At 44.6% G+C, this 21,359-nt stretch overlaps 1 protein-coding gene across 8 annotated transcripts in view; it reads right to left on the reverse strand.

The window, feature by feature from the left end:
- The window catches only part of EFR3A (EFR3 homolog A), a 58,967-nt gene that overhangs the window by 13,662 nt on the left and 23,946 nt on the right, over nt 1-21,359 (reverse strand). For 7 of the 8 annotated variants that reach the window (XM_058176798.1, XM_058176797.1, XM_058176800.1 and 4 more), the window contains 11 exons: nt 20,790-20,924; nt 20,042-20,120; nt 18,213-18,348; nt 12,640-12,804; nt 10,012-10,126; nt 8,936-8,987; nt 7,859-8,031; nt 5,999-6,074; nt 4,353-4,514; nt 4,027-4,158; nt 444-511 (listed from right to left, as the gene is read on the reverse strand). In XM_058176798.1, the coding sequence (XP_058032781.1) occupies nt 444-511; nt 4,027-4,158; nt 4,353-4,514; nt 5,999-6,074; nt 7,859-8,031; nt 8,936-8,987; nt 10,012-10,126; nt 12,640-12,804; nt 18,213-18,348; nt 20,042-20,120; nt 20,790-20,924 (1,293 nt within the window). The remainder of the gene's footprint in view (nt 1-443; nt 512-4,026; nt 4,159-4,352; nt 4,515-5,998; nt 6,075-7,858; nt 8,032-8,935; nt 8,988-10,011; nt 10,127-12,639; nt 12,805-18,212; nt 18,349-20,041; nt 20,121-20,789; nt 20,925-21,359) is intronic. The other variant, XM_058176804.1, reaches the window with a different exon arrangement.

Here is a 21,359-nt window from a genome sequence, read left to right on the forward strand (position 1 = left end):
TACTTCTGGATTCGTTCCATTGTATTAATGTCAGAGATGTGGTATGGGTTCCAGACAGGTGAGCTATATTCAAGAATGGGTCTGGCAAATGTTTTGAATGCTCTGATTAGTAGTGTAGTTTTTTTGGAAAAGAAGCTACGCAAAATTAGGATTACAACTCTTAGAGCCTTTTTTGCTATGTAGTTGCAGTGGGCTTTGGCACTTAGATCATTAGATATGAAAACTCCATGGGGGGTCATCTGTTAGGTAATGTCCATTCCTTCCTTCCTTCCTTCTTCTCTCCATCCCATCCCATCCCATCCCATCCCATCCCATCCTATCCAACATCTGTAAGAAAGCCACCCAGCTCAAAGAGCGCCAAGGACCCCAAAGTTCAATGCTGAGTGACAAACCTTCTCTTCCAAAGTTTCGCTTCCTTTATCAGCCAAACCTGAGACATTTACCTGCACTTATCTCGAAGGATGGTTTCCGGCAAAAAGTAGGGAGCTTCCACGGTTCTGGTTTCAATCACCTGCGGAAACAGTGGCAGCAAAAAGCCCTTTTCAGAGCCCTGGTTAACCGAGCAGAATGAAATCTCTGGCTCACTTTCTTGGCAGAGAACATGAAGCTAAAATGCCCCGCTGGCAAATACAGCTGGATTACCACCTTGAGGAGCCTGGTTTCTGAGAATGTCCGTATCCCAACGATTCTCCCCTTGTTCCTGGAGCAGAGGGCTGGGTAAAATTTGGTGGCCCCTGAGCTCCAGGGCATCCTCTGGCTCTGTGACTCCTTGATAAACAGCCAGGGCCATCGGGGAGTGAGGTGAGGACTCCGGAGCCTCCAGAGGCTGACAGTAGTGAGGCAGAGGAACAGGAGGAGCCTGTTCCTAATGCACGCATGAGAAGAGCTGCCAGAAGGCAAGAGCAGCTCAAGCAGAGAGGACGACTCAGGAGTAAGGCCAGGAGATGATTGGCCCCTCCCATAAGGCTTAAAAGACCAGCAACGGCATTTGGGCTGTTTGTCAGAAAACAATGTTGATAGAATTGCTCCTTGTCTCGCTGCATTTATTTCTGCTTTTGAGCTTTTGCCAAGAAAAGCCTTTGGCAGTTTGCCTAATTAGAGCAAGGTTGGTGATAAGACTGAAGAATTGTGTTACGAAGGATTTGCTTTGATTTAGTTTGGACGACGCTGAGAATGAGTTAATTCTCAGCTGTTCTAATACAGTCTGTTTGTTTTTGAACTGATTGTGTCAACTACCACCTACTTGGGCCTGGGTCACAAAAATGCCCAAATGTGGGTGACGACCACACAGACGCCCTGGATGAGCTTTCAGAGGAACGGATTACAGGGAGTCCTCGGCTTACGACCCACAATGGAGCCCAGAATTTCTGTTGCTAAGTCAGTCATTTGTTAAGCGAGTTTTGCCCCGTTTTACGACTTTTCTTGCCACCGTTCTTAAGTGAATCACTGCCGTTAAGGTGGTCACACGGTTGTTAAGGGGTCCTGGCTTCCCCTTTGACTTTGCTTGTTAGAAGGTCACTAAGGGGGAATGACGTGACCCCCGGGACGCTGCGGCTGTCATAAATACGAGTCAATTGCCAAGTATCTGAATTTTGATCACATGACCGTGGGGATGCTGCAACGGCCATAACTGGGAAAAATGGTCCTAAGTCGCTTTTTTGAGTGTCGTCGTAACTTTGAATGGTCATTACTTGAACCGTTGTAAGTCAAGGACTTGCCTGTAACTCCTTTCTGAAAGCCCAGGAGAGTGGGGTCTGCCTCTCTTCCAAGGGGAGAATATTCCACAGGGCAGAGAAGGCTCTCTTCCTAGGGGGACACACACACACACCCTATCGGAGTTTTTTAACTGACAGGTTCTGCAAGATACACTCCCTACCTGACTGGGTGGGACAGGCTAAGGTGATGGGATGAAGACTTGCTATGTAGGTAGCCTGGCCCCATAGCATCTAGGGATATATATATACAGTAGTGGCCAAAATTGTGGGAACCTTTTTGGAAAAGTGTATTTTTGAGGTTTGATGGCTAATAAAACCACTGTTGTTTTTTTGAGTTTCAAGATAATCCTATTCCACTGCTGGAATGGCCTGGGAATAGCCCAGATCTTCACCCAATGGAAAATTTATGGGGCCGACTAAAGAAACTGGTTAGTCAGAAGCGACCCAGCAATAAAACCCAGTTCATAGAAGCCATCCTTCAGTCTTGGTTTCACATGATAACAGCTGCAGAACCGAAAGACTTGGTTCACTCCATGGGAAGACGTTGTAAGGCCGTAATTCATGCTAGAGGTTACCCAAGTAAGTATTCACTGACATGGGGATCATTTTTGTGTATCTTATTTTTTCTATGGTGATAATTTGTGTATATTTCCTTTTTTCTACATGTTTCGCTTTTCTTTTTTATACTGTAACTGCTATTCTAATAGCAAATCCTTCATAAAGGTTATTGCATGACATTCTTGATTAAATTATCTTTCCACTGATATATAATTTTATGGTACTACTCCCCCCAAAAAAGTGGTGTTATTAGCTACTTTTAGAAAATTTCCCAAAAGGTTTCCACAATTTTGGCCACTACTGTACATCCCAACCCACCCCTTGAATTAAACCCAGAAGGAAACTGGCACCCAATGCAGTTTGTGCATCAAAAAGTTTGTCCCAAAAGGGTTTTTTTTTTTCCCAAGAAGCAACTGAACTTTCTTGGTTTTTTTTTTTCTTTGAAGACAATTCACTTTTCATCCAAGAAACTTCTGCAGCTCTGACTGGATGGTGGGGAATGGAAATATTTATACTCCTTGTAGACACCTGGTACTTTGCATCCTTTGAGAGAATCACTGAGCCCACCTGGAGGCTTGTGTGTTTCTTCAGGGTCACCTGAGTGGTGCCAATGGGGGTGGAGCCTTCTCTACCGGGTTACTTACGGGACCACCTACTGCCACCGTTTGCCTCCCACCGACCCGTGCGCTCTCACAGAGAGGGACTCCTTAGGGTGCCGTCAGCCAAGCAATGTCGGCTGACAGCCCCCAGGGGAAGGGCCTTCTCTGTGGGGGCTCCCACCCTATGGAACGAACTTCCCCCTGGATTTCGACAACTTCCTGACCTTCGGACCTTTCGCCGCGAGCTTAAGACGTACCTATTTTTCCGCGCGGGACTGGCATAGAATTTTTAGATGTTTTTATGGGTTTTAATTTTTAATTAGTTTTTTGGGATTTTAAATGTATTTTAACTTTGGGCCAAATTTGAATAAGTTTTTTAGCTATTGTTTTTATCTGTATTGTGTGTATTTGATTGTTGTTTTTATTTGGCTGTTCACCGCCCTGAGTCCTTCGGGAGAAGGGTGGTATACAAATTAAAATATTATTATTATTATTATTATTATTATTATTATTATTATTATTATTATTATTATTATTATTATTATTATTTTTTTTTTTTTTTTTTGAACTGCTGAAACATCCTGCAGAAAGCCCAGCTCCACAACATAGTCCTCCTTTCAGCAGTTCCAAGAAGGCTCCACATCCATTGGCATCACTCAGGTGACCCTGAAGACACAGATAAACCTCCAGGTGGCCTCAAGGACTCTCTAAAACAGGGGTCTCCAACCTTGGCAACTTTAAGCCTGGAGGACTTCAACTCCCAGAATTCCCCAGCCAGCTTTGCTGGCTGGGGGATTCTGTGAGTTGAAGTCCACCAGGCTTAAAGTTGCCAAGGTTGGAGACCCCTGCTTTAAAAGGATGCAAGGAATATACACCCTTCCATTCCCCACCATCCAGTCAGAGCTGAAGAAGCTTCTTGGATGAGAAGCGAAACATCTTCAAAGAAAAAAACCAGAAAGTCCAGTTGCCTCTTGGAAAAAGCCCCTTTGGGACAGCCGTGACCTGGAGGACCGAGAATCTCCGTGGACCTCCAAAGGATGACATGGCCCTTCTTTGGGGCACCCAAAACGGCTCTCTGCCTGCTGCGTGGGCCCCCCAGCTCCGAAATGTTCCAAGGAAGAAGGGCCCCAAAAGGAATAAAGGGAGCTACCCACCTTGCTGATGTGCTGACAGAAAGCTGGGATCGCAATCATCTGGCTCAGGAAGTTGAGGTACGCGGCAACCAGCCCCATGAGGCTGCAGCGGTTGAACATCGGCAAATTGTCCTCGTTAAGAATGGCGATGTCCTTCCGGAGAAGACAATAAGATATTAGAACCAGACACACCAAAATATTTCCTTCCAGGCAGGCAGGTGTGCATCGTTGCCTGCGTTTTATTTTTCTTTCGCGGATATTCTTCTATGCCTCTCGTCGCCCCCTAAGTAGGCTCTTCCCCCTGCCCCCCCCAACCCCCTGGCCTTCCTCCCCCACCTCCCAGGTACCTGCAGGGCGATGGCCAGGCGGATGAGGTCGGTGACCACTTCTTCATTGGCCAGCTCAATGGTGATCAGGGCCAGCGACGTGTAGAGCAGCTCGAAATTCTTGTGGACGTTGTCCTCTTCTTTGCAGCCCAAGTAGACGTGTCGGTACAGCTGCTGGGCATGCTGCTCCAGGAGGAGGGAAGGGGACACAAGGCAGCGGAAGGATGGGATGTGTGAATGCCAAAACATGGGGGATTTATGCTTCCTCCCACCTCCCCTGCTCTGCTCTTTTCCTTCCTTCCTTCACTCCTTCCCACCCTGTTTCCATTCCTCCCTCCTGTTCTTCCTTCCTTTCTTCCCACTCTGCCTCCATTCTTCCCTCTTCTCAATTCCTCCTTCCCCTCCTCCTTCCTTTCCTTCTTCCCTCCACTCTCTTCTTCCCTCTCTCCCTCCATTCTTCCCCCTTCTCCTTCTTCTCCCTTCCTTCCTTCCCATCCTGCCTCGATTCCTCCCACTTCTCAATTCCTCCCTCCCGTCCTCCCTCCTTTTCCTTCCTTCTTCCCTTTCTCCTTCCCTCCTCTTCTTTCTTCCTACTCCCTCTCTCCCTTCTTCCCTTCCTTCCCACCCTGTCTCCATTTCTCCCTTTTCTCCCCCCCTTCCTCCCATTTCCTTCCCTCTCTCCCTCTTTTCTTCCTCCCTCCTCCCTCCCCTTCCTTCCTCCCTCCCTCTCTCCTTCCCTCCTCTTCTTTCTTCCTCCTCCATCTCTCCCTTCTTCCCTTCTTTCCTTCCCACCCTGTCTCCATTCCTCCCTTTTCTCCCCCCTTCCCTCCCATTTCCTTCCCTCCCTTCTTCCCTCCCTCTTTTCTTCCTCCCTCCTCCCTCTCCTTCCTTCCTCCCTCCCTCTCTCCTTCCCTTCTCTTCTTTCTTCCTCCTCCATCTCTCCCTTCTTCCCTTCTTTCCTTCCCACCCTGTCTCCATTCCTCCCTTTTCTCCCCCCTTCCCTCCCATTTCCTTCCCTCCCTTTTTCTACAGCCACCTATCTCAATCAATCACTTTGGGCAGCTTACAATTCCCAAAGTATAAAAACAATTAAAGCAATGCAAATCATTACAAAAACAATAAAGAAACATCCCTACACAGCAGCCAAGAGAGTTTGCCAGTCAAGCCAGGCAACAGTGAAGCCCGGATGCATTTGGGGCCCCAGGCTTTTTAAGCCTTGCCAAGTGCCCACCAGGGCAGAAGATTCCACCCAGGGGAGCCACTGCAGAGAAAAGGCCCCTCTTCCCCTGCCAGCCGACCCTGTTTGACCTGCAATGGGTAATCTGTTGGATCTCCACATGTGGCCACTTTAAGACTTTGTGGATGTGGTTAATTGGATTGGAAGGGAAAATTTTATTCTATGTTTGGTTTATGTATAACAATACCTTGTGATTGACCCGGAAGCCGAGAAAGGTTTTTTTTTTTTTGGGAGGGAGGGGCAAAAAAAGGGGGAAAAATGTTTTTGTTTTTTAAAACTCTTTCAATAAAAAAAAAAAAAGACTTTGTGGACGTCAGCTCCCAGAATTCAACTCCCGCAGGGGTTGAAGTCCACAAAGTCTTAAAGTGGCCACGTGTGGAGAGCCCTGCGCTAGACTGAATTTGAACGGGAGTCTTCTTCATAAATTTACCTTCTTCATAAAGCTCACGTCTTGCCGGGAAATTTTGTCTCGCTTTATCTTCAGATCAGACACGTCTGGGATGATTCTAGAAAGTGGGGGGAGGGGGGGGAAGGCTCGTTTCTTATGAAAACAAACAACAAGTGACAGCCACAACAAACAACTTGCAATCAAGGAAGCGCTTGGAGGAGAGTGGAAACTCTTTGCAAACTACACGGGCGTTGCACCTCCCGGCAAAGCTTGCTTTCCACTGCCATCAGTTGTACCAAAGCCTTAGACTTTGCTTCAGTCAGGAGGTCGCAAAAGGGGATCATGTGACCCCCGGGATACCGTGACTGTCATAAATACGAGTCAGTGGCCAAGCACCTGAAGCCCCTTTTTTCAGTGCCTCATCACTGTAAATAAATAAATAAATTTGACAGGTTCGATGCATGGGAGACTCTGCAGGAGAGCAAGGCTAATCTGTAGTTAATAACAGAGTTGGAAGGGACCTTATAGGTCATCTAGTCCAACCCCCCACCCAAGCAGGAGACCCTACACCATTTCTGACAGATGGCAGTCCTGTCTCTTCTTGAAAGCTTCCAGTGATGAAGCTCTCGCAACTTCTATCTATCTATCTATCTATTTATGTATCTATCTATCTATCTACCATCATCTATCTACTTATCTATCTATCTATCTATCTATCTATCTATCTATCTATCTATCTATCTACCATCATCTATCTATCTATCTATCTATCTATCTATCTATCTATCTACCACCAACTAACTATCTATCTATCTACCATCATCTATCTATTTATCTATCTATCTATCTATCTATCTATCTATCTATCTATCTATCTATCTATCTATCTATCTACCATCAACTATCTATCTATCTATCTATCTATCTATCTATCTATCTATCTATCTATCTATCTATCTATCTATCTATCTATCTATCTATCTATCTATCTATCTATCTATCTATCTATCTATCAACTATCTATCTATCTATCTATCTACTATCTATCTATCTACCATCATGTATCTACTTATCTATCTATCTATCTATCTATCTATCTATCTATCTATCTATCTATCTATCTATCTACCATCATTTATCTACTTCTATCTACCATCATCTATCTACTTATCTATCTATCTATATCTATCTATCTATCTATCTACCATCATCTATCTACTTATCTATCTATCTATCTATCTATCTATCTATCTATCTATCTATCTATCTATCTATCTATCTATCTATCTATCTATCTACCACCAACTAACTAACTATCTATCTATCTATCTATCTATCTATCTATCTATCTACCATCATCTATCTACTTATCTATCTATCTATCTATCTATCTATCTATCTATCTATCTATCTATCTATCTATCTATCTATCTACCATCATCTATCTCTCTATCTATCTACCATCATCTACCTATCTACCTATCTACCTATCTACCTATCTACCTATCTATCTATCTATCTACCATCATCTACCTACCTACCTACCTGCCTGCCTGCCTGCCTGCCTGCCTATTTCTCTCTCTCTCTCTCTTTCTCTCTCTCTCTCTCTCTCTATCTATCTATCTCTAACAGATTAACAGAAGGTCATCTAGTCCAACTCCCTACCCAAGCAGGAGACCCTACACCATTTCTGACAGAATTGGTTGGTTGTTCTCACTGTCAGAAAATTCCTCCTTATTTCCAGGTTGAATTTCCCCTTGGTCAGTTTCCGTCCATTGTTCCTTGTCTGGCCTTCGGGTGCCTTGGAGAATAGCTTGACCTCCCCCACCTCCTCTCTGTGGCAGCCCCTCAAATATAGTCCATTTCCCCGTTCCGGCTACCCAGAGGCCAGACCATCCTTACCGTATCCCTCGAAGCTTCGCTCGGTTGTCGTGCCGGTCAATCAGATTGTGTAGGATCTCCAAGACCAGCTGCCGCAGCTCGGAGTCCTCCATGAGGGAAGTGGACAGCAGAGGGTCCAGGAAGGGCGCCGAGAGGACCGAGGCGATGCTCTTCGCGTTGTAGCCGGAGGTCACCTGCCGAGGAGGCCGACAGAAAACAAGGCGTCCCCAATTGGTCTTGCATAGGCACGACTGGCAGCTGCTTGAATGGGCCAAAGGGCTCCTCAAGGCAGAGGATTCAAAGATACAGGGAGTCCTCGTCTTATGACCACAATTGAGCCCAAGATTTCCGTCGCTAAGCCAGACAGTTGTTAAGTGAGTTTGGCCCCATTTTGCAACCTTTCTCGCCACGGTCGTTAAGTGAATCTGCTTTTCCCTATTAACTTTACCTGGTCTAATGTTCGATATCTTTGTTTTTGGATTAGCCCTTGGGCCGTATCAAAGGGCAGAGTTCCAGAAACAAATTATTACTAAAATATGGGGAAAAAAGCAATTTAAAATGGAATTGGATAAAAATAGTGTAAGCCGCCCTGAGTCTTTGGAGAAGGGCGGGATATAAATGCAAATAATTTTAAAAAATGCAATTTAAAATGAAGTTGGAATAAAATGCAATTTAAAATGAAATAAAACACAATTTAAAATGAAATTGGAATAAAATACAATAATTTGAGATATAGGCAAAATATGATAAAATTATATTTCGGTGACACCCCTGCAAACTACCCCCAATCAGCCCCACGTAGGGGGGAAGGGAGGGGGGAAGGGGGTTTTCTGGGAGGGGGGGGAAGGGGGGAAAATTTGTTTTTTTAAAACTTTTTCAATAAAAAAAAAAAAGATGGGTCTTAAAACTCCCAGAATTCTTGTGATTCAATTTGTGAACTTCAACTCCCAGAATTCCCCAAGTCTTAAAGAGGCCAAGGTTGGAGATCCCTGCTCTTAATAAGACGGAATTCTTGCTATTAGGAATTAGGGGAGAAGCCACCCCTGAAATCTGGCATCTCATCCCACGCCCCCCTCCCATCCCAAAGTCCCTTTTTACCATCAGCAATGACCGCAGAAGCATGATCTGAATCCTCCTGGTTCCCAAATCCCTGCGAGAGCAGAAAGAGCAAAGAAAATATTATCTCCTGGAAGAAAACGGGGGGGAAACTCCAAGACTGTGGCTTGTCAATCAAGGCTGGGGCTGCCCACAAATCAAGCAGGATTCCTGGCTGGAAAACCATCCAGCGGGATAAGACACTGTCAATTTGGGGGCCCTGACCTCACCAGCCCCTCCCTCTCTCTCGCTCTCTCTCTCTCTCTCTCTCGCTCTCTCTCCCACTCTGGAAGACTTTTTAAAAAGGTCTCCAAGACAGAATTTGCAGAAGCAAAATACGCCCAGAAGGGACCTGCTTTCAAAAGCCATCTGTTAATATTTCAGAGCAGGGAGGGGAGGGGGTTGCAGAGAGGAGGAGGACTGTGGGGTTCCTGGTGGTCTCTGAAGTTTGGCTGTTTTCTTGCAGATGGTTCATGACCCAAACTAGGTAACATCATCGGTGCTAGACGGAAAGGAGGTTTGCACTTTGTAACACTGATGATGTTACCTAGTTGGGTCATGAAATGTCTGCAAGAAAACAACCAAGCTCAGAGGGGACCAAGGACCCCATAGTCCTCCTCCTCCTCTTCCTCTCCACAAACCCCACATCCTTGTAGTACTGATAACATTGCCTAGTTATGTCATGAAATGTCTGCAAAAAACCCTACCAAGCGCAGAGAGCACCGAGGACACCTCATTTCAACCCTGGCCTAAAAGATTCTCCTATATTAGTCAAGGCATCTTAATAATTCATATTAACAGCAGTGCCCTTAATAGCACTTAGACAGCTTCCCAGTGCTTCCCATCCCTCTCTAAACGGTTTGCAGAGTCAGCCTCTGGCCCCCAACAATCTGGGTCCTCATTTTACCTTGGAAGGACAGAAGGCTGAGTCAACCTGGAGCCTGGTGAGATTCGAACTCCCGGCAGTGGGCAGTGTCAGCCTTCAATGCTGCATTCTAACCACTGTGCCACCAGGGCTCCTCCTATTACTAATACCAGAGATTGCAGAAAGGCAAAGAGAACAGAATGAGGAGACGAACCCGAGCTCGCTGGTGTCCAAGGTGTGGGAGGTCACCCCAAAGACAGGGACTTTCCCCATGATGAACATCATGATCTCTGACCGCTGGTAGTCGGGCAAGTTGCTTCCGAAGAAACCTACGAGCAGAATGAAAAGCAAACGGAGGGTGAAACCTTTCCAGCTACCCCTAAAACAGGGAACAGCAATATAGACTTATATCCCGCTTCACAATCCTTTCCATCCCCCTCTGGGTCCTCATTTGACCCACCTCGGAAGGATGGACGGCTGAGTCAATCTTTAATGCAAGAATAATGGCAAGGAATTTTTCCACATCTTTTTTTTTAATTTGCATTTATATCTTATTTATATCTTATTTCATCTTATGAAATCATTGGACCACTTTTTAAAACTATCCCTTAAAAACAGTTCCTGAACCGTGGCCATTTTCAAATGGGTGGACTTCAACTCCCAGAACTCCCCTTTGCTGGGTGGGGAATTCTGGGAGTTGAGGTCCACCCATCTTAAAGTGTCCACGGTTGAGGAGACGTTGATTACCTTTTCAACAATTGCTTGAAAACCATGTCTTGGTTATTTATTTCATTCTGAGGATTCCTGCGTTATTTTTTATCCATTAGTTTAGTTTGTTAACCGAGGGTCTTGAAACTTTAATCCTGTCTTTCTTATTTGCATTGTTCTTCCTGTTCCATGTGCTCTAATATAGTACACAGCCGTTGGGCTAATAAATTGCAAATAGATTTAGCAGTTTAAAATTTGGGGGGGAGGGGGGTTGTTTCCCAAGGGGTGGGAAACGAATATTCCTTTAACATGTTAGAATAGAATAGAATAGAATAGAATAGAATAGAATAGAATAGAATAGAATAGAATAGAATAGAATTTTTTATTGGCCAAGTGTGATTGGACACACAAGGAATTTGTCTTGGTGCATATGCTCTCAGTGTACATAAAAGAAAAGATACGTTCATCAAGGATCATAAGGTACAACACTTAATTATAGTCAAAGAATAGAATAGAATAGAATAGAATAGAATAGAATAGAATAGAATAGAATAGAATAGAATAGAATAGAATTTTTATTGGCCAAGTGTGATTGGACACACAAGGAATTTGTCTTGGTGCAGATGCTGTCAGTGTACATAAAAGAAAAGATACGTTCATCAAGGTACAACATTTACAACACAATTGATGGTCAATATATCAATATAAATCATAAGGATTGCCAGCAACAAAGTTACAGTCATACAGTCATAAGTGGTAAGAGATTAATCAGTATTCAGCTAGGGGGAATAAGATGTCTGTCTGTGTTAGGGTTTTTTGTAATGCATTGTTCAAGGTCTTTTTTTACCTGTTTTTAAAAGTTTTGTATTTATATTTTAATTTTTTTTAACAAAATAAAAATTAGAAGGATGTGAATAAAAAAACCCCCTGTATTCCTCAACCTTGGCTAGGGAATTCTGGGAGTTGAAGTCCACCCATCTTAAAGCAGGCATGGTTGAGAAACACTCCTTAAAAAGCAGGAAATGAAGGCAAGGCCAACCCAGGACCCTTCCTAGTTCCCCCTAAATTGGAGTTACCCGCAAGAGCTAAGTTGCCTTAGAAAGAGTTTTTAAAAATCCAAATAAGAAACTAGAACCAGATTTTTAATTATAACAGGTATGCTTGATTTGCAAATAAATCAGAGATGCAAGTGATTCACTCTGTCAATCAAAATTTTTGTCAATCATCAGAACACAAAGTGGCCCGATTTTATGCTAGGAGAGGTGTATTCATGGTGGGGTGCAGAAGGAATTGGGGTGAGCTTTAAGGGGAAGGGGGGAGTGCTTGGATGACCTGGGGCACAGGCAGTTCAAACCGCCCTTTTAGTGCTCCAAATTTCTCCCACGTTTCTGGCAAGTCCCAGAGCAAAGTGATCTCTCTCCCACACACACACCTCAAGCAGCCTCTGGCTGCAAACAGTCCAGCCCGAGGCTGTGAGCACCGTGGCTGCAAAGCAAGAAATCCAGAAGGAATGCAAGGAATCCAAGACAGTTCAAAAGTCGGCACTCAGCACTCCAAGAATTCAGTGTTTGTTCCTGACAAATGCCCCACCCCACAGCGCCTCCTTAAGTGTCAGTCCCCAGGTGTGCCTTGTGAAGACGAGCGAGGCGCTCTCTTCCCAAATAGTTAGGTCAGTTTGTGCTGTTCTCGTCTTCTCTCCACTCTCCGTGCTCGAGGATCAGGAGGGGGCGGTCCTTGCTCATCACCTGAGCTCTATCTCTCATGTTGACTGCTTAGCCTCTCTTGGTCATCCTGCCCCGCTTCCTCCCTGCCTACAAGCCATCCCAATCCTGAAAGGCCCTGGCCTCACTCTGCCTGCTCTTCCCCAAATTCCTCCGAAGCCAACAAAGAAGCCGCCCCCCTCAATTTCCGTCAGCTCCAATTCCGGCTCGCCTTCCTCCCTTCTTTGTAGACCAGAAATATTTCAAGGTTGGGACACCATTTGCAGCCATAACATTCGTCGGTTTGACTCATTTATACAGCGGTCATAGAGAGGAAATACCGGAGGGGGAGGGGACCCTTATTTTGCACCAGGGACTGAAAAGGTACAAAAAGAAAATGCGACACCAGGTGAGATTCTACCCCGGACACTCACCGATGGTTTGAATGATGGCATTCTGGACGATGCGTTCGTCGTTGTCCTTAGAGGGGGCAGTGAGGGCAGCGTGGCCGTGATTGCCCCTCGTGTTGCCCAGTTCAAAATCCACACTCAGGCTCAGGTGCTTCAGCAGGGTGTTGAAAACCTCCAGGACGGTAGGTCCTGGCCAACGAAAGCGTGGTAAAAAAAATATATATATTTATTCATTTATATCCTGCCTTTATTGCTTTTACAAACAACTCAAAGTGACAAAACATATCCAGCACATTTTCTTCTTTCTTATTGTCCCTGTAACAACAACCCTGTGAGGTGGGTTGGGCTGGGAGAGGGCGACTGGCCCAGAATCACCTAGCTGTCTTTTATGCCTAAGGCGGAACTAGCACTCATCATCTCCTGGTAATTGGCCAAAAGTTACCCAGCTGGATTTCACGCCTAAGGCGCAACTAGAACTCACTGTCCCCTGGCGATTGACCCAAAGTCTAGTGGTTAAGGCACCAGGAAGAAAGCAGGAGGCTGTGTGTTCAAATCCTACCTTAGGCCCGAAAGCCAACTGGGTGACTTTGGGCCGATCACCAGGAGACGATGCATTCTAGCCCCATCTTAGGCTCGAGTGACTCTGGACCAGTCCCTCTCTCTCTCTCAGCCCAACCCACCTCCCTTCTTCGTAGCCAGCTTCCATGACAAAGGAAGGACTAGAACTCATGGTCTCCCACCTGTTAGCCTTGCGTTTTCACTCAAACCAAACGGAGGTCAGAGTCTCAAACCCCACTCCCTTCTAGCACTGATAATGTTCCCTAGTTGGGTCATGAAACATCTCCAAAAAAAACCCTGCCACACCAAACACAGAGAGCATCGAAGAAGCCACGTGTCTATGGAGATTCTCTAGTCATCCAGATCACCGTTGTCCCAAAAGGCAATTTTCTGGTTTTTCCTTGAAGACGTTTTGCTTCTCATCCAAGAAGCTTCTTCAGCTCTGATAAGAACAGAAACGTCTTCAAAGAAAAACCAGGAAGTCCAGTTGCCTCTTGGAAAATGCACCTTTATTTATTTATTTATTTATTATTTAAACTTATATACCGCCCTATCTCCCAAAGGATTCAGGGCGGTTTACAGGCATATAAAAAACATCAATATACAAATTAAAATAATCATTAAAAGACTTATTCTAATGCCAATAGTTAATAATACCAATTGTTAAAAATAGAAATATAAATATTAAAATATTTATAAATATAAATATTAAATTCTTTGGTAGAAAGAAGCCACAGTTCAACCCACAACCAGAAATATTTTCTTGGTAGCCTTCCGTTTTCCTGGCAATGTCTTCTGACATTTTCCCAAGGCTAAGAGAGGGGGACTGGCCCAAGGTCACCCAGTGGATTTTGTGCCTAACCCTGGAGGGAATTTCATCATTTCCCAAGCTCCTAATCTGGCTCTTAACCTCTAGCCCAGGCTGGCCTTCTGGACAAGCCCAGGCAGTTCTCCATTTCCAGAGGAGCATCGACTGTCCAGTGAAGGCTATTTTCAGAGCTTCACTGCTGCCACACTACAGCTGAGGGCTAGGGAGGGGGGAATAGGGATTGTAGCCAAAACAAAATATTTTCTCTTGGGAACCAAGGACATTCCCACAGGTGGTCGGAGAGAGGAGGAGCAAAGTTACCAGGCAACTGGAAGACACAATGATTGGACCATGTGACTGATTGTTTGGGAAAGGGGGAAAAAACTTTTATTTTTAATTAGGTGAAAACCGCGGGAATAGTCAGAGTCGGTTTTCACCAGCCTGTGCCAATACGATATAGCCAATAAACCAATTCTTTGAGGAATCTACCTGCCTCGGAGTTCTATTTATTACGGGTGAATTACTTGGAAGCCTGACATTGGTTTCTTCCTAGAACTGAAAGAAAGCTGACTCACCCAAATGGCCTTTTTGCCTAAGGCAGAACTCGTACTCGAGTCTTCCCATCCCACGTTTGGCACCTTACTCACTAGACAAACTGGCTCTGTAAGCTACAAGCCCCAAATCAAGCACCTCTTTACGTCATGACGGGTTCACCTGACCCAATCCATCACTGCCAAAATTCCTTATGATGGAACCTCTTTGTCTCCGCTTAGGAGAAAGTTCACTTGCTGACTTGTTATGAACCCAAAACGGTTCTTCTAACTTTAATAAGAAAAAGACGCTAGCAGTAGCGAGGTAGAAAATACAGGTGGTCCTCAATTTATAACCGTTCGTTCAGTGCCCGTTCGAAGCTACAATGGCACTGAAAAAAATAACTTATGATGGTGTTTCACACTTATGACCGTTGTACCATCCCTGCGGTTATGTGATCAAAATTCAGAGGCTTGGCGACGGACTCATATTTATGACGGTTGTGGTGTCCCGGGGTCAGGTGCGTATGTGACCCTTCACCTAAGCAAAGTCAAGGGGGAAACCAGATTCAGTCAACAACCACGTTACCAGTCTGACAACCGCGGTGATCCTCTTAACAATTGTGGCCATAAAAGTCATCAAGACTCAACCAATCTCTTGCTTAGCAACCTCCATTTTCAGGTCTATTGTGGTCATAAGTCTAGGACAAACCAAACGGACGCAGAATTTGTGATGGCATTTGAAAGAAACAAGGCAAGGAAATGCTGCTTAGAGGATGGTCAGATAATTCTCAGGCTGTAAAAGAGACAGCGGGAGATTTGCACTCTCAAACCTGAAAGATTCTGTTAACGTAGCCTTACAACAAAGTCGGGTTAGTTCATTTGGTTGTGTTTTCTGTCTGGTTTACCACTAACACAATGACAGCTCTCGGCTTTTTTAAAACAAAAAAAAAGATAAAAGAAAATGAGGGCCACGAAAGACCAACTTCACAACCGAGAATCTTTTTGCTTTCCGTAGGCGATCTCTTGCAACGAGGTCACCCCCAATTCAAAACGTCTCTGGAGATCCTCCGTCATCCAGTTCACGGCTGTTCCCAAAGGGGCTTTTATTTAAATATAAATTAAAATATTATATTATTATTATTATTATTATTATTATTATTATTATTTCAAGAGACAACTGGACTTTCTGGTTTTTCTTTGAAGACTTTTCACTTCTCTTCCAAGAAGCTTCTTCAGCTCTGACCGGATGGCGGTTGACAGTCCCTGACCAGCTGTCCTCAAGGAGTATCAATCCTTCCGTTCCCCCCAACCCCCATCCAGTCAGAGCTGAAGCAGCTTCTCGGATGAGAAGCGAAACATCTTCAAAAGAAAAACCAGAAAGTCCAGTTGCCTCTTGAAAAGAAAAAAAAAACATACCTTTGGGACCCAGTTAAAAATATTCCATGGAATAGTTAAGAGCAGAAGAATGTGAAATAATTCATACTTTAGAACCAGTTCTAATTTTTAAATAAAAGAAAGAACAAGGGGGTGGAAAAAACAAGTACATTTTCTGCCTTATCTAAGCGGGAACCACTGAACAAAACAATCTTTTGCTCTGGGAAAAATCCTCACCATCTGGATTTTCCCTCTTGACTTCCTGGCACCGTTTGCCATCCTGGGCTGCCATTTATGGCCCAATTCTGTTTTCTCCCAGCGCTTCTTCCTCTCCCAACGCTGCCTGTCCTTCTCAATTCAAGATCCTGCCGCCTCTCCACTGCCAGAAGTCAGCTAAGATGAGCCAGAAGTTCCCGGATCTCATCGCCAGCTCAATTATCCCTAATTAGCCTTTAATAACATGGTCCACATTCTTGCTTACTCAAGTGGTTCCCGTCTCAATTCCCTGACGATTGGAGTAACTTTAGCACCTGAATCCCCGCAGGGAGGATCATTTTATACCGGGAGGAACAGCAGACTGAGTCCTCGGCTTACGGCCACCACTGAGCCTAATAGTTCTGTTGCTAAGTGAGACACCCGGTAAAGTGAATTTTAACCCATTTCACGATCTTTCCTGCCACCGGTTGTTGAGCGAAATGACAGCAGTTCTCAATTTGGTGTGAAGTGAGCTGAAAACGCATTTATTTATTCAAGCGGGACTGGCTTAAAAGTTTTATTGAATTTTAATTGGGGCTATTTATGAATTTTAGGGTTTTAAATTGATTGTTTTAAATTTCGGCCATTTATGTAAATATGCTTGGTTTTAAGTTTCTGTTTTAATGTGTATATTGTGTGGTTTTATTATTTGGCTGAGTCCTTCGGGAGAAGGGCGGTATAAAAATCTAATAAAATAAATAAATAAATAAATAAATAAATAAATACATAAATAAATAAATAAATAAATAAGTCCCTCTGGCTTGCCCATTGGTCAGGAGGTCGGAAAAGGGGATCACGTGACCGTCATAAATGCGAGACAGACGTAAAGCATCCATATCTAAATCACTTGACCACAGGGATGCTGTGACCGTCATAAATGTGAGTCAGTTGTCCAATGTCTGAATTTTCATCACGTGGCTGTGGGGGATGCTGCAATGGTCGTAAGTGTGAAAAACGGTCATAAGTCTCTTTTTTCAGGGTCGTCGTAACTTTGGTCATTAAATAAACTGTTGTAAGTTGAGGATTGCCTGTAGATAGTCTTCAACTTAAGACCGTAAGTGAGCCCAACCTTTCCATTGCTAAGCAAGACAGTTGTTAAGTGAATCATGCGGTCATTAAGTGAATCCAGCTTTCCCTGTTCACTTTGCTTGTGAGAAGCCACCTAGGAAGGTCACACAAGTGGTGAGCCCAAGACAGTGCAACCATCATACAGGTAGTCCTCACCTTATGACCACAATTGAATATGACATTTCTGTTGCTAACCAAGACAGTTAAGTGAGTTTGGTTCCATTTTACGACTTTTCCTGCCACAAGGAATTTTTCACAAACCATCACAAGTTGGTAGTTTATACAGGTAGTCCTTCACTTACGACCACAACTGAGCCCAAAATTTAGGTTGCTAAGCGAGACTTTTGCTGAGTTTTGACCCATTTTATGACTTTTCAAGCAACCTAAAACCACGGTAAGAAGAAATTCCACGAGGACAATTAAACCAGTGGAACGACTTGCCACCAGAAGTTGTGGGAGCTCCATCACTGGAGGTTTTTAAGAAGGGATTGGCCAGCCATCTGTCTGAAATGGTATGGGGTCTCCTGCTTGAGCAGGGGGTTGGACTAGAAGACCTCCAAGGTCCCTTCCAGCTATATTGGGTTGGGTTGGGTAGCCTGTCTTATCCTGTCCTGTCCTGTGATTTAACCTGGTTGTTAAGTGAATCCGGCTTCCCCCATTGACTTTGCTTGTCAGGAGGTCATACAAGGGGATCACACGACCCTGGACCACTATACCATCATAAATATGAGTCCCTTGCCAAGTGTCTGAATTTTGATCATGGGACCCTAGGGATGCTACAACTGTTGTAAATGTAAAAAATGGTCATAAGTCACCTTTTTCAGTTCCGTTGTAACTGAAAAGTCAAACGGTCACTAAAAGAATGTTGTAAGTTGAGGACTACCTATCAACCGGAAGAAGCCACATGTCCGACTGCACATTCCTAACAACCAACCAGCCCTTTGTGTCCCTCTCTCAAAACTGCAATGCCAGCCGGGCGGGGCGGATCTGATTGGACTCACCGATGGATCCCTTGGCCGCGATGGCCACCGCCTCCAGCAGGACTTGGATGATCCCAGCTCGAACGCGGGGAGAGTCTCGCTTGCAGCTGTCCAGATGTGCCAGAATCTCCTGTATCACGTGGTGCGAGTATTGGGCCTTGGAAGGAAGCGGAAACAAAAGAACACAACATTGGCACCACTTCCGGGGTAGTAGTAGTGAAGTCACAGTTCTCCCCCCTCCAGGAAAGGCAAATGAAATTTTTGCGCCTCTGAGGCCAAATGAGAAACGGGAACAGTAGAACAGGTTTGGGGCATCCCAAAAAATGAAGAGGAACAGAATAATCTTGGAAAGTTAAAGGGATAATGTCTAAAACAGTGTTGGTCAACCTTGGAGACTTGAAAATGGGTGGACTTCAACTCCCAGAATTCCCCAACCAGCGTTGTTGGCTGGGGAATTCTGGGAATTGAAGTCCACCCATCTTTAAGTCTCCAAGGTTGACCAACACTGCTTTAAAAGTTGACCAACACTGCTTTAAAAGTTGACCAACACTGCTTTAAAGATTGACCAACACTGCTTTAAAAGTTGACCAACACTGCTTTAAAAGTTGATCAACATCGCTTTAAAAGTTGACGCACACTGCTTTAAAGATGCACAACCACAACTGAGCCCATCATTTAGAATAGAATAGAATAGAATTTTCTATTGGCCAAGTGTGATTGGACATACAAGGAATTTGTCTTGGTGCAGATGCTCTCAGTGCACATAAAAGAAAAGATACCTTCATCAAGAATCATAGGGTACAACGCAGAATAGAATAGAATAGAATAGAATAGAATAGAATAGAATTTTATTGGCCAAGTGTGATTGGACACACAAGGAATTTGTCTTGGTGCAGATGCTCTCAGTGTACATAATAGAATAGAATAGAATAGAATAGAATAGAATAGAATAGAATAGAATAGAATAGAATAGAATAGAATAGAATTTTATTGGCCAAGTGTGATTGGACACACAAGGAATTTGTCTTGGTGCAGATGCTCTCAGTGTACATAAAAGAAAAGATACGTTCATCAAGGTACAACATTTACAACACAATTGATGGTCAATATATCAATATAAATCATAAGGATTGCCAGCAACAAGTTATAGTCATACAGTCATAAGTGGAAAGAGATGGGTGACGGGAACTATGAGAAGATTAATAGTAGTGCAGATTCAGTAAATAGTTTGACAGTGTTTCTGTTTGTTAAGCGAAAGAAATTCATTGAGTTTTGTCCCATTTTACGACCTCTCTTCCACAGTTGTTAAGTGAATCCTTGATACAGTTATGTTACTAACAAGGTTGTTAAGTGAACCTGGCTTTCCCGCTGACTTGGCTTGTCAGAAGGTCGCAAAAGGGGATCACGTGACTCTGGGACCTCAACCGTCATAAGTACATGCCAGTTGCTAAGCATCTCAGTTTTGATCTGGTGACCATGGGGATGCAAGTGTGAAAAATGGTCGTAACACACTTTTTTCAGTGCCGCTGTAACTCAGAACAGTCACTCAACAAACTGTTGTAAGTCGAGGCATACTAGCTGTATGTCAAAGCATGGGAAAAAAGTCCCGTTTTCACTGGCTACTAAGAATGTGGCAAATAGGAAAGTTTTCAACTTTGTCCAAACTTTTAAAACAAAATTTCAGGCTTCAAGATGGCTGAACGTGTACACACACACACACACCCTAAAGATGACGTTAGCCAAAAGAAAAATTTCACACTGATGAAAATGCTCTCTGGTTCTGATGATATAAAAAAAGCACATCTGGCTGCGGAGGAGGTCTTACCTGGGTTTGAACAGGGCAGACTTACCTGGATGGAGTACATGATGATCTTAAAGCAATGGACGGCAAATTCATTTGGGTCCCATAGTTTGTGGTGGCCTAAATGTCTGTTAAAAACAAATGATTTTTCTCTCAGGGCTACGGTGTGTGCCGATGACGTTACCTAGTTGGGTCATGAAACATCTGTAACGAAACAAGCTCAGAGAGCACCAAGGACCCCTCAGTCTCCTCTCCCTTCCTCCTCCTCCTCCTCCTCCTCCCAAACTCCACCCCCTTCTAGCGATGATGTTACCTAGCTGAGTCATGAAACATCTGCAAGAAAACAGCCAAGCCCAGAGAGCACCAAGGACCCCCACAGTCATCCTCCTTGTCCCTCTCCTCCTCTTCCTCCTCCGCTCCACAAACTCCTTCCCTTCTAGCACTGATGATGTTACCTAGTCTGGGTAATGAAACCTCTGTGAGAAAACAGCCAATCTCAGAGAGCAACAAGGACCCTGCACTGTCCTTCCACGTCCCTTCCAGAGTTGATTCCAGAGGGAAAGTTAAGCAGCGAGGTGTGAGGCTGCCCAGTCTGTGGCCAGGCTCTCTCCACTACTCCACACCGCTTTTAGTTTTTTCTATGAGCCAGTCCAGTTTGCAAACATGGACCGACAAAGAATGAAGCAGAGATCAGAATGGCTCGGGAGGAGAACTTTGTTTCAGGAGCCGCAGCTGTCCTGCCTTGCTTATCTCATACTCCTAGCAAAACTCCAAAGATTCTGGAGGATCCCACTTACGCGAAGACTGGCCTGACGGCGTTGCTCATGTTCCCGTAGGTCGCACGGCCCAGCAGTTCTCGGAAGCAATTCTCGGCCAAGACAGCAGGGTTCTCCTCTTTCTCACCCGATGGAGAGGCTGGTGGTCCAATGCGACTGGAAGGGAAAGAGACGCTGCTGGGACAGGAATGCCAAGCCTGGCAGAGATGCTGAGAGTCACCAGCACTCCCAGAGGAGACATCGGGCTCCCCTGAGCATCTTTCCTTCTCGGCTGCCCCTTACTCATGGCTGCTGCCCCTTGGTTAACCAGGGAAACCTCACCCAGTGCTCAACATTGGTCAACATAGGACAAAAGAGGTTAACATTGGTCAACAGTGGTCAACATTGGTCAACAATGATCAACCAAAGTTAACATTGGTCAATGAAGGTCAACAGAGGTCAACCAAGGTCAGTAGTGATCAACCAAGGTCAACAGTGGTGAACATTGGTCAATTGACATGAAGAGAATTCAGTAGTGGTCAACATTAGTCAACTGAGGTCAACCAAGGTCAACAGAAGTCATGATTAATCAACATTGGTCAACTGAGATCA

The sequence above is a fragment of the Ahaetulla prasina genome, chromosome 3, assembly GCF_028640845.1.
Source record: "Ahaetulla prasina isolate Xishuangbanna chromosome 3, ASM2864084v1, whole genome shotgun sequence".
Classification (NCBI taxonomy): domain Eukaryota; kingdom Metazoa; phylum Chordata; class Lepidosauria; order Squamata; family Colubridae; genus Ahaetulla; species Ahaetulla prasina.